General features: G+C 57.9%; 1 protein-coding gene across 1 annotated transcript; it reads left to right on the forward strand.

Moving 5' to 3' along the window:
• Positions 1–5,965: 5,965 nt before the first annotated feature.
• On the forward strand, positions 5,966–7,366 carry CDK5R1 (cyclin dependent kinase 5 regulatory subunit 1). The gene has a single exon (XM_009906464.2). It carries the CDS (start codon positions 6,046–6,048, stop codon positions 6,937–6,939), a length of 894 nt encoding a protein of 297 aa, XP_009904766.2. The 5' UTR covers positions 5,966–6,045; the 3' UTR covers positions 6,940–7,366.
• The last annotated feature ends 4,629 nt before the right edge of the window (positions 7,367–11,995 follow it).

The raw sequence follows: 11,995 nt of genomic DNA on the forward strand, positions 1-11,995 counted from the left end.
CCTTTGTTTTTTTTTTCCTCTTTCCTTCTTTTTTTTTTTTTGGGTTTCCTTTTTTTTTTGTTGTTGTTGTTTGTTTCTTTTTTTTTCTTCTTCTCTTTATTTTACTTTTTCCCTCCCCCCCCTCTCCTTTCTTTGTTCTACTTTTCACTTGGGAAAGTTTTTAACCTTCCTCATGGCAGTGCATCTTGTCTCCCATCCGATGCGTGTTCCAGTTTCCATGTAACCTTTACTGGCCGAACTTTGTATCTGGGGGAGGCTGGGGGAGGGGACTGGGGGGGGGAGGGAGGGGGAGGGGGGAAACACTGTTTCAACCAAAAGAGGGTATTCTAAATAAAAGGAAAAAGGCTTACACTACCTAAACATGTGCTTTCCACTTCCTGAGGGATGGCAGAGAGCTAAGCAGGGACAAAGAAGTTTTGTAAACCAGTAAGGTGCCCAAAACAAAGTTTGGTTTCATCTCTTCCCTCTGCTCTGTCGATTCCATTTGTACCAAACCCCCCCCCCCCCCCCCCCCCCCCTCCCCCAAATGTACAGACTGCTGGTTTCTTTTGAGCTCCTGAACGCCTCAGACCCCCCCTCCAGGCTGCTCCACAATGATTTTCCTGAAGGTCCTTTGCACCCGAGGAGCCCTCTTCGGGGTAGTCATTGTGCTGCGCCAGCCCCGACCCTCGCCACGGCTGCGGCCGCCCCCTGAGCCCGCCCGGCCAGCCTGGCCCCAAGGGAACAGCGCAGGTTTCCCCGAGGCCTGCCTTGCATGCTCTTGTTTAAACTAGACTAGATTGTCAGTGTTGTCTCCCTTCCCCACCTGCACTGGTAGGAGAACAGGCGAGCAGGCGCTGCCTGAGCCCGGCAGGGAGCCTGGGCCCGCCCCGGGCGGCGCCGCTCCCGTCCCGGAGCCACCGCGACGGCGCAGCGCTGCCCGGGGAGCTCCCTGGCTCCTGGCTCGCAGCCCTGGCCCGGGTGGAGCGCTGTGTACTCCAGCATGTTTCATGAGGTCACTAGCTAGGTTTTGATGCCATTTGGGCAGTGTAAGCTTCTGCATCTCTGTCCTGCCCATCCTGATTTCTCCTTTCCCCTCTGCCTCTCTCTTTCCTCTCTCTCTCCCTCACCACTTTTATTTCTTTACCAAAACCCCCCCCGAATGATCTCTGTTTTGTAAAAGGATTCTGTTTGATCAGGAACTGTGTTGGGTTGGGTTTCTTTATTCCTTTCCTTCACACTGACTCTCAAGACTGGCTGATCTCGCTGCTTTGGGGTTTTTCTTCTGTTCACCATTTTGACCCCTCTGCCATCTTTGCCTTTTCTGTTGTTCTTTTCTCTTTCTGGTTTGGGTTTGGGAGTTTCCCCACCTCGTCCAGTCAGTCAGTTGCTGTTTGGGTTTTTTGGCACCATCAATATCAAATGTACAAACGGTTCTTGCTAACCACCACCAGGTATATCTGATGTTCAGATGAGTTCCAATAAAAAGAAGTTTTTTTTTCAAGCCTCTGCCTCCTGTCTTTGGGCTGCTTCGAAGGCTGAGCCTGGCGGGGGGCACGCAGGCTGTGTGGTGTTGGTGCAGCTGCCAGGCTGGAGGGATGGGAAGGACCTCGACATAGTATCAGAGTATCAGTCAGGGTTGGAAGGGAGCACAAGGATCAGCCAGTTCCAGCCCCCCTGCCGTGGGCAGGGACACCCCACACTGGATCAGCCTGGCCAGAGCCTCAGCCAGCCTGGGCTTAAACACCTCCAGGGCTGGGGCCTCAACCACCTCCCTGGACAACCCATCCCAGGGCTTCACCACTCTCATGGGGAAGAACTTCCTCCTCACCTCCAGTCTGAATCTCCCCACCCCCAGCTTCATTCCATTCCCCCCAGTCCTAGCACTGCCTGAGATCCTGAGCAGTCCCTCCCCAGCCTTCTTGGAGCCCCCTGCAGATCCTGGAAGGCCACAATGAGGTCACCTCAGAGCCTTCTCTTCTCCAGACTGAACAGCCCCAACTCCTTCAGTCTGTGCTCACAGCAGAGCAGCTCCAGCCCTCTGCTCATCCTCCTGGCCCTGCTCTGGACACCTTCCAGCACCTCAAGAATAGTGTGGCCAGCCGGAGCAGGGAGGTCATTCTGCCCCTGTGCTCAGCACTGCTGAGGCCACACCTTGAGTCCTGTGTCCAGTTCTGGGGCCCTCAGTTCAAGAAGGACATTGAGACGCTCAAGCGTGTCCAGAGAAGGGCAACAAGGCTGGGGAGGGGTCTGGAGCACAGCCCTGGGAGGAGAGGCTGAGGGAGCTGGGGTTGCTTAGCCTGCAGAAGAGGAGGCTCAGGGGAGACCTTCTTGCTCTCTGCAACTCCCTGCAGGGAGGTTGGAGCCAGGTGGGAGTTGGTCTCTTCTCCCAGGCAAGCAGCAGCAGAACAAGAGGACACAGTCTCAAGCTGTGCCAGGGGAAGTTTAGGCTGGAGGTGAGGAGAAAGTTCTTCCCTAAGAGGGTTGTTAGGCATTGGGATGTGCTGCCCAGGGAGGTGGTGGAGTCCCCATCCCTGGAGGTGCTCCAGAGGGGATTGGATGTGGCACTTGGTGCCATGGTTTAGTCATGAGGTCTGTGGTGCCAGGTTGGACTTGATGACCTTTGAGGTCTCTTCCAACCTTGGTGATTCTGTGACAGGCTGCAGAGCTGGGCCCAAGCCCAACCTCGTGAAGTGCAACAAGACCAAGTGTCCTGCTCTGGCTCCAGTGAGCCACAGAATTGTGAGGGGTGGAAGGGACCTCAAGGCTCAGCCAGCTCCAACCCCCCTGCCATGGGCAGGGACACCTCACACCACAGCAGGTTGCTCACAGCCACCTCCAGCCTGGCTGCAAACACCTCCAGGCAGGAGGCTTCCACCACCTCCCTGGGCAGCCTGTGCCAGGCTCTCACCACCCTCCTGGCCAACAACTTCTTCCTCACATCCAGTCTCAATCTCCCCACCTCTAGTTTTGCTCCATCCCCCCCAGTCCTATCACTCCCTGACACCCTAAGAAGTTCTTGGAGGTCCCCTCAAGGTACCTCTATCTCCCTCTCACACTCCCTGATGCTTCTCAACCCTGCTCCCGGAGCTCTGTCACCAGGTGCTGGAGTTCCCAGGCCTGAGCACAGCCACTGGAGTGCTGACTGCTGCTGGCCAGGACTGCTGTAAGAGCAGTCCCCAGCCTGCAGCCTGGCTCCTGGCAACATGTCCCCAGGGCCCACTGAATGCTCTCTTGTGGGATGAGGCTCTGCAGCCCTGTGGCCAGCAGCAGTGCCTGGGTCCCAGCATGGCCTCTGAACAGCCAGCAGGAAAAGCCCAGTGGTGGCATCACAGCCTCTCTGGGGACTTCCCTGCCACCTTGCCCTCTGCAGCCAGGTGCCACGAGCTCCTTCCCAAACCACACCACAGAACACCCCTGCTGCAGGCAGTGTGCCTGTCTTTGGTGCTGAAGAGCCAGGCTGGTGGCAGCCACAGCAGGCAAGCAGAGCTGTGCCAGCCCAAGAAGCCCAGTGCCTAGCAGTGCCAACCTTCCTGCAGGGAGCCCGGTGGAACACAGATGCCCCTCAGCCCACACTGCTTGTGTCAGCCACAGCAGCACCCTCTGGCAGGGTCATGGCCTTGTTCTCCAGGACTTCTGGGGCTGCTCTGGTCCAACACTCACAAGAGCTCTTGTGGTACCTGGCCAAGGACAGGCAATTTGCAGCTCTGGCCAGGCCAGGATGCTCTCAGCCCCACAGGCCTCTCCCCATGGCCTTGCACAGTCCTGTCTCAGCCTCATCATTCCTGTTGGCTTTCTCGAGCTGTGTGCTGCAGCCTTGCTCCTGTGCTGGAGGCCAGGGCAGTCCTGGCAGAGAAGCAGAGCAGGGCTCTGGAGGGCAGAGAGCAGGGGCTTGAAGGAGGGCAGCCTCCAAGCTGCTGGAATACATACATAGAATACATACATACATAGAATAAACCAGGTTGGAAGAGACCTTCAAGATCATCGCGTCCAACCCATCAACCAATCCAACACCACCCAAACAACTAACCCATGGCAAGGTGCAGGAGCTTCCTGCTGCCTTCCCTCCTGGTGTGGCAAGAGCTAAGGCAGCCAGCTGAGCACACAGCCTGGTCCCCAGGATGCCAGGGCAGGCTCTATCTCACAGAGCTGCTCTCAAGACCCCTGAGGTGCAGCATGGCTTCAGAGGGCAGCAGAACCAGGCCCCCGAACAAACTGGACTCAAGAGGCTTTGTTTCCTGGCAGCTGACCTGGAGCAGTTCCCCACCACTGCTCAGAGCAGACGGAAGGTGGCTGTGGTGGCTTGTAACTAGATGCTAAAGGCACAGCCTAACCCCACCGCAGTGGCCTTGGAGAAGACAGCGTGTGTGGCCTCTCGGTGCCGTGTGGCCTCTCCGTGCCGTGTGGCCTCTCCGTGCCGTGTGGCCTCCCCGTGCTGTGTGGCCTCTCCGTGCCGTGTGGCCTCTCGGTGCCGTGTGGCCTCTCCGTGCCGTGTGGCCTCCCCGTGCCGTGTGGCCTCTCTGTGCCGTGTGGCCTCCCCGTGCCGTGTGGCCTCTCCGTGCCGTGTGGCCTCTCGGTGCCGTGTGGCCTCCCCGTGCCGTGTGGCCTCTCCGTGCCGTGTGGCCTCTCCGTGCCGTGTGCCTCTGAGCACCCCCTGTGCCCAGGCACTGTGTCAGCCCTTGGCAGTGATGCTGCCCCTCTGTGCCCAACTCGTCTGCCTGCAGCCTTCGCTCTGGGGGAGTGGAAGGGCAACACAGAACCCGAGAGTGCTTTGGGTGGGAAGGGACCTGTGAAGGTCATTTTCTCCAACCCCTCCTGCAGTCTGCAGGGACAGCTGCAGCTGGGGCAGGTTGCTCCGCAGCCAGACCAACCTGGGGCATGTACCAGCTCTCTGTGTTCTGTCCCTGTGGGGAGGGAGTCTCTCACCACAGTGACACAGCCTTTGGCTTGGTAGAAATAGTTCTGAGGCAGCTGCCAGCTTCGCTCGGTGACACTTCTGCCACCTCCCAGCCCTGCCTCTCCAGCTTGGATTGAGGGCGGAGGTTGCCCCGACCCAGGTGCAGGACCTGGCCTGTCCCTGTGTGGTTGCCAGCAGCATGCATGGATGGAGGGAAGGTGAACCCCAGGGCTGCTCAGTCGCCGTGGCTGGCGCTGGAGCCCCGTGTCCTCTGCTGTCTCTGGTGCGTTTGGAGTGGCTCCGGAGCCGGCTTTGGGTGTGGCTGCGGGTTGCAGACAGATGTGCTCCGGCAGCCACGCCTGTGCCGGTGCCGCTGGGGTCGGAGCCGTACCCGGCCTGCGGGGAAGGGGGTCGCCGGTTTGGGCACGGAGGGGCGTTTATAGCCCTGCACCGGGCATGGCTGCTGCCGGTCCTGCACCCCCCCTCGGCCGGGGCTGGATGAGGCCACGGTGGGAGAGGCTCAGGCAGCCCAGGGCCAGGCATTAACTGAGGGCTTTTAATACATTTTGTTCGTTGATCTATTTTGACCCCCCCGGGGCTGTCCGGGACCTGCCCGAGGGCTCCGTGTGACCCTGCCCGGCCCTGCGCCTGGGGTGGGGCCTGGGCTTCTAGGGGCGGGGCTTCAGTGGCTTGGTTATAGTGGGGAGGCGGGGCCTGTCCGGCAGGGGCGGGGCCTGGGCGGAACGTCAACCATTGCAGTCGGGTGGGGGGCGTGGCCTGAGGGACGGGGGCGGGGTCTGTGAGGCCAGGGGCGGGCCCGCAGCCATTCAGGGCAGCGCGGGGAGGCGGGGTCTGGCTTGCCGGAGGCGGGGCTCCGCCGCTCAGGGTCCGACCGGGGGCGTGTCCTGGGCGGGGCCGTTCGTTTCCGCCCCGCCCCTTCCCCGCTGAGCGCGGCGGGCCGCACGTGGCGGCGAGGGGCGGGCCGGCGTCGGGCGCGCGCACTGCGCCGTCGGGAGCGCGCGCGGCGGCGGGGCGGGGCCAGGCGCGGCGCTGAGCGGCGGCGGCGGCGGAGCGGGCAGCGAGCGCGGGGCCGCGCCGGGGCCGGGGCCGAGGCCGGGGCCAGGGCCGGGGCCGGTGCGGGCGGCGGGGCCCGCCGGTCGGCCGGCGCCATGGGCACGGTGCTGTCGCTGTCGCCGAGCTACCGGAAGGCCCCGCTGTTCGAGGAGGGGGCGGCCACGGTGGGGCACTACACGGCGGTGCAGAACAGCAAGAACGCGAAGGAGAAGGGCCTGAAGCGGCACTCGCTGATCTCGGTGCTGCCCTGGAAGCGCATCGCCGCCGTCTCCGCCAAGAAGAAGAGCTCCAAGAAGGTGCAGCCCAACGGCGGCTACCAGAGCAACGTGACCCACCTCAACAACGAGAACCTGAAGAAATCGCTCTCCTGCGCCAACCTCGCCACCTTCGCCCCCCCGCCGCCCCCCGCCGCCGCCGCCGCCGCCCTCGCCTCGGCGCAAAAGGCTCCTCCGGCCGCGCCCGCCGCCGCCGCCGCCACCCCGCGCCGGGTCGTGGTGCAGGCGTCCACCAGCGAGCTGCTGCGCTGCCTGGGCGAGTTCCTTTGCCGCCGCTGCTACCGGCTGAAGCACCTCTCGCCCACCGACCCCGTGCTCTGGCTGCGCTCCGTGGACCGCTCGCTGCTGCTGCAGGGCTGGCAGGACCAGGGCTTCATCACGCCGGCCAACGTGGTCTTCCTCTACATGCTGTGCCGGGATGTCATCTCGGCCGAGGTGGCAAGCGACCACGAACTGCAGGCAGTGCTGCTCACCTGCCTGTACCTCTCCTACTCCTACATGGGCAACGAGATCTCCTACCCGCTCAAGCCCTTCCTGGTGGAGAGCTGTAAGGAGGCCTTCTGGGACCGCTGCCTCTCCATCATCGACCTCATGAGCCCCAAGATGCTGCAGGTCAACGCCGACCCGCACTACTTCACCCAGGTCTTCGCCGACCTCAAGAAGGAAAGCGGCTCCGAGGAGAAGGGGCGGCTGCTCATCGGCCTCGACCGGTGAGCGCCTGCCAGGTCCCGGGGATGCTCCGGCCCCGGGGATGCTCCGGCCCCGATCCCTCCTGGACACGCATCGCTCGCCTCGGCCCGGAGCCGCTTCCCGGCGGCTTTTCCAAGCAGGGAAACGCTGGAGCTACTGCCGCTTCCCCCGGGATGGGGGGAACACGGGGTGTGGGGGGGTCGTCCGCCGCCGGACCGGAGCGCAGACCCCCGCTTTTCCCACTCCACCCCCTGAACCATCGCCCCCTCCCCATCCTTCGGGCCCGAGACTGCTGCGGTTCCCCCACCGGATTGATTCAGCAAATCGTGGATGGAGGCGGGGGAGCATCTCCGCATCGAGCACCCCCCCAACACCTCCCCGAGCCCCGCGGAAAGCGGAGCGGGGCTCCGCGGGCTGGGGGCGGGCACCGCATCACAAAGACCAGGTAGGGGCGGGGGGGAGGGGGGGGAGGGAAGAATGGGGGGGGGGGGGGGGGGGGGGGGGGAGAAAGGAGGAAACCCAACACAAATATGGGAGAAAAATAAGAATTTTGCTCGAAAAGCTTCACCGGAGGCGGCTAAACGGGGGCCGATCGTGACTTACCGGCGCCGGAGCAGCCGGTTAACGGGACAGAGACGGGCACGGCCCCGATATTCCCCCCACCCCCTCTTCCCCTTCACCCCCACTCCCCCATTACTCCGCCGCCTTCCTCTCCCCCTTTCCCTTTATTTATTTTCTTCGAAGAGACTCGAATTTCCCGAGCAGGGTCTGGGTGAAGGGAAATAACCGCTACTGTATCACGACATCAATGTGAACCGTCCTCGTTCCCATCGTGCACTGATCATTTGAGTATTGTGTAAAGGATCTACCTGAGTGTGCAAGCAAGGGGAAGAATTCTACATGCTGCTATACGAATACTTCTAGAACAACGACGACGACGACACAACCAACCAACTACTAACCGACAAGAAAAATAAAAGGAAGGGGAGGGGGGAAGGGGGAAGGGGAGGGGGCGTTAAAAAAGAAATAAATTAAAAAAAAACAACAAAAAAAAGATAAAAAGGACAAAAAAAAAAAAGGACAAAAAAAAAAAGGGGGGGAAAAAAAAAACCCCAACCCCCCCCCCCCGAGAAAAAAACGAAACCTTTCTTCTTTTCATTGTTGCTTTGACAGTGGTGCCGCGCATGCAAAAAAAAAAAACAAAACCACACAAACCCAGGAGCATTTTTTTTTTTTTGTGTGTGTGTGTCTTGGAGGAAAAAACAACAACAACAACAACAACAAAAAAACAACGACAAAAAAGGCAAAAAAAAAAAAAAAGGAAAAAAAAAAAAAGGCCGGAAAAAAAAAAAAAAACAAAGAAAAAAAAAAAAAAACAAAAACAAACCAACAAAAACCTTTAAGGAGAGAGATGGCTGTGAAAAAAAAAATATATATATATATAAAACGAAACCGCGAAGGAAAAACGCTGACACCGTGCACAAAGAACCTGACAGCACCCCCCCCTCCCCCCCCCCCCAGCCCGCAGGCTTTGAGCTGCCCTTCCCCTCTCAGGCCTGGGGACTGACCAAGTTCCTTTGGGTTGTTTGGTATTTTTCTGTAATTTATTTGTAGTATTTTTTTTTTTTTCCTCCTCTTTTTTTTTTGGTTTGCCTTTTCCTCCTCCCCCCCTCCTCCCCCCCCCTCTTTTTTTAGCCTTTTTTTTTCCCCCTTCCCAGCCCCCCGCTCCTTTTTGTTCCTCCTTTTTCTCTCTTTTTCCTCTCTTTTTCGCCCTCTTTTTTTTTCCATTTCTTTTTGTTCCTCTTTTTTAAAAAATATTTTTTCTCTTTTTTCCTATTTTTTTATATTTTTTTATCTCTTTTCCCCCCCTCTTTCCTCTTTTTCCTCTTTTTTCCTTTTTCCTCTTTTCTTTTTCCTCTTTTTCTCTCTTTTTCCTCTTTTTTCCTTTTTCCTCTGTTTTATCTTTTTCCTCTTTTTCTCTTTTTTCTCTCTTTTTTCTCTTTTTCTTATTTCTCTTTTTCTCTTTTTCCTCTTTTTCTCTCTTTTTTTTCCTTTTCTCTTTTCTCTCCTCACTTTTTTATTTTTTTTTCTCTTTTTTCTCTTTTCTTCCTTTTTTCTATTTTTTTTCTCTTATTCTATTTTTCTTTCTTCTTTTTCTCTTTTCTCTTTTTTCTTCTTTCTCTTTTCTCTTTTCTCTCTTTTCTCTTTTTTCTCTTTTCTCTCTTTTTTTTCTTTTTCCTCTTTTTTTCTTTTTTCTCTCTTTTTTCTCTTCTCTCTTTTTTCTCCTTTTTTCTCCTCTTCTCTTCTCTTCTCTTCTCTCTTCTCTTCTCTTCTCTTCTCTTCTCTTCTCTTCTCTTCTCTTCTCTTCTCTTCTCTTCTCTTCTCTTCTCTCTTCTCTTCTCTTCTCTTCTCTTCTCTTCTCTTCTCTTCTCTTCTCTTCTCTTCTCTTCTCTTCTCTTCTCTTCTCTTCTCTTCTCTTCTCTTCTCTTCTCTTCTCTTCTCTTCTCTCTTATCTTTTTTTCCTTTTTCTCTCCTTTTTAATCTTCTCTCCTCTTTTCACTTCCCCCCCCCCCCCCCCTTTTTCCTTCTTTTTTTCCTCCCCTTCTCTTTCTCCTCTCTTTCCCTCCCCCCCCTTTTTTTCTTTCCTCTCCGTGTGCTCAGCTCTGGCTTACTTCTGATCCATCAGGCATCTGGGCAGCCTGGAGGGGAGAAACAAAATGTGCCATTGATTTGATTTTTATGATTATTATTATTACTATTATTATTTAATTTAATTTTGCTTTCTTTGAACAATTTGAACCCATTTTTCCAAGCCCTCACTCTGAGCTCTTCCCATCTCTGTACATTGGAACCCCCTTTCCCCCCTCCCCTCCCCCCATTTTCCCTGCTAACCAGAAGTGTTTTGGGGTTTTGGTTTTTTTGTTTGTTTGTTTGTTTATTATTATTTTTATAATATATATATATATATTTTTTTTTTAGTGCAATCTCTTCTGTAGCTCTTTGTTGACCAAATTGGTGGGTATTGTTAATTAATTAATTTATGACTGTCTCATTTACTTGTACGTGTGTGTGTACAGTGTGTTTGTACGTATGTGTGGTTTATAACCCGACCGCCTGTGTCATGGGGCTCAGTGTGCCTGTAATTTAATCCCCCCTCCCCCCCAACCCACACCCCCCCTTCCCCCCCCCCCATTCCCACCCCTTGCCCCTTATTTTTATTTATTTTTGTACTGTGCTGATGAAATAAAAAAATGCACTGACCATCCATTCCACGGCAGCGCTGTGGCCGCCTCTTCCCTGCGCCCCCCGCGCCTCCCCGGCCCCGCCGCAGGAGCCTGCCCTGGCGCGGGGGGCAGCCCTTCCTGAGGGCTGGGGGAGCCAGAGGGTTCTCCAGCGGGGGCTCTGGGGTCAGCCCTTCGTGGGGGCTGGGGGAGGCACCAGGGTCGGCCCTTCGTGGGGGCTGATGGAGGCACCAGGGTTGGCCCTTTGTGGGGGCTGGTGGAGGCACCAGGGTTGGCCCTTGATGGGGGCTGGTGGAGGCACCAGGGTCGGCCCTTCGTGGGGGCTGGTGGAGGCACCAGGGTCAGCCCTTCATGGGGGCTGGTGGAGGCACCAGGGTCAGCCCTTCGTGGGGGCTGATGGAGGCACCAGGGTCGGCCCTTCGTGGGGGCTGGGGGAGGCACCAGGGTCAGCCCTTCATGGGGGCTGATGGAGGCACCAGGGTCGGCCCTTCGTGGGGGCTGATGGAGGCACTGAGGGTCAGCCCTTCATGGGGGCTGGTGGAGGCACTGAGGGTCAGCCCTTCATGGGGGCTGATGGAGGCACCAGGGTCAGCCCTTCGTGGGGGCTGGTGGAGGCACCAGGGTCGGCCCTTCGTGGGGGCTGATGGAGGCACTGAGGGTCAGCCCTTCATGGGGGCTGGTGGAGGCACTGAGGGTCAGCCCTTCATGGGGGCTGATGGAGGCACCAGGGTCAGCCCTTCGTGGGGGCTGGTGGAGGCACCAGGGTCGGCCCTTCGTGGGGGCTGATGGAGGCACTGAGGGTCAGCCCTTCATGGGGGCTGGTGGAGGCACTGAGGGTCAGCCCTTCATGGGGGCTGATGGAGGCACCAGGGTCAGCCCTTCGTGGGGGCTGGTGGAGGCACCAGGGTCAGCCCTTCGTGGGGGTTGATGGAGGCACCAGGGTTGGCCCTTCGTGGGGGCTGGTGGAGGCACTGAGGGTCAGCCCTTCATGGATGCTGATGGAGGCACTGGGGTCAGCCCTTCATGGGGGCTGATGGAGGCACCAGGGTCAGCCCTTCATGGGGGCTGGTGGAGGCACCAGGGTCGGCCCTTCGTGGGGGCTGATGGAGGCACTGAGGGTCAGCCCTTCATGGATGCTGATGGAGGCACTGGGGTCAGCCCTTCATGGGGGCTGATGGAGGCACTGAGGGTCAGCCCTTCATGGATGCTGATGGAGGCACTGAGGGTCAGCCCTTCATGGGGGCTGATGGAGGCCCTGAGGGTCAGCCCTTCATGGGGGCTGATGGAGGCACTGAGGGTCAGCCCTTCATGGGGGCTGATGGAGGCACCGGGGTCAGCCCTTCATGGGGGCTGATGGAGGCACTGAGGGTCAGCCCTTCATGGGGGCTGATGGAGCCATTGGGTTCACCACAGAGGCACTGGGGTCATCCTTTCATAGATGCTGGTGGAGGCACCAGGGTCGGCCCTTCATGGGGGCTGATGGAGGCACCGGGGTCAGCCCTTCATGGGGGCTGATGGAGGCACCAGCATCAGCCCTTCATGGATGCTGATGCAGCCATAGGGTTCACTATGGAGGCACTGGGGTCACCCTTTATGGATGCTGATGGAGGCTCTGGGGTCTCCCTTTCATGGGGGGCTGATGGAGGCACGGGGGTCACCCCTCCATGGGGGGGGGGGGGGCTGATGGGGGTCACCCCTTCATGGGAGCCAATGGGAGGTGCATTCAGAGCCTCCCATTCGGGCTGCATCCACGAGGAGCCTTCAGAGCACCCAACATCACCAGAGGGGAATGGAAACCAGGTTATGGGAACACTCAAACTCCACTTGATCCATCCTCA

The sequence above is a fragment of the Dryobates pubescens genome, chromosome 36, assembly GCF_014839835.1.
Source record: "Dryobates pubescens isolate bDryPub1 chromosome 36, bDryPub1.pri, whole genome shotgun sequence".
NCBI lineage: Eukaryota > Metazoa > Chordata > Aves > Piciformes > Picidae > Dryobates > Dryobates pubescens.

Coding starts and splice junctions, on each gene's coding strand:
- CDK5R1 (XM_009906464.2), top strand. CDS start 6,046: ATGGGCACGGTGCTGTCGCTGTCGCCGAGCTACCGGAAGGCCCCGCTG.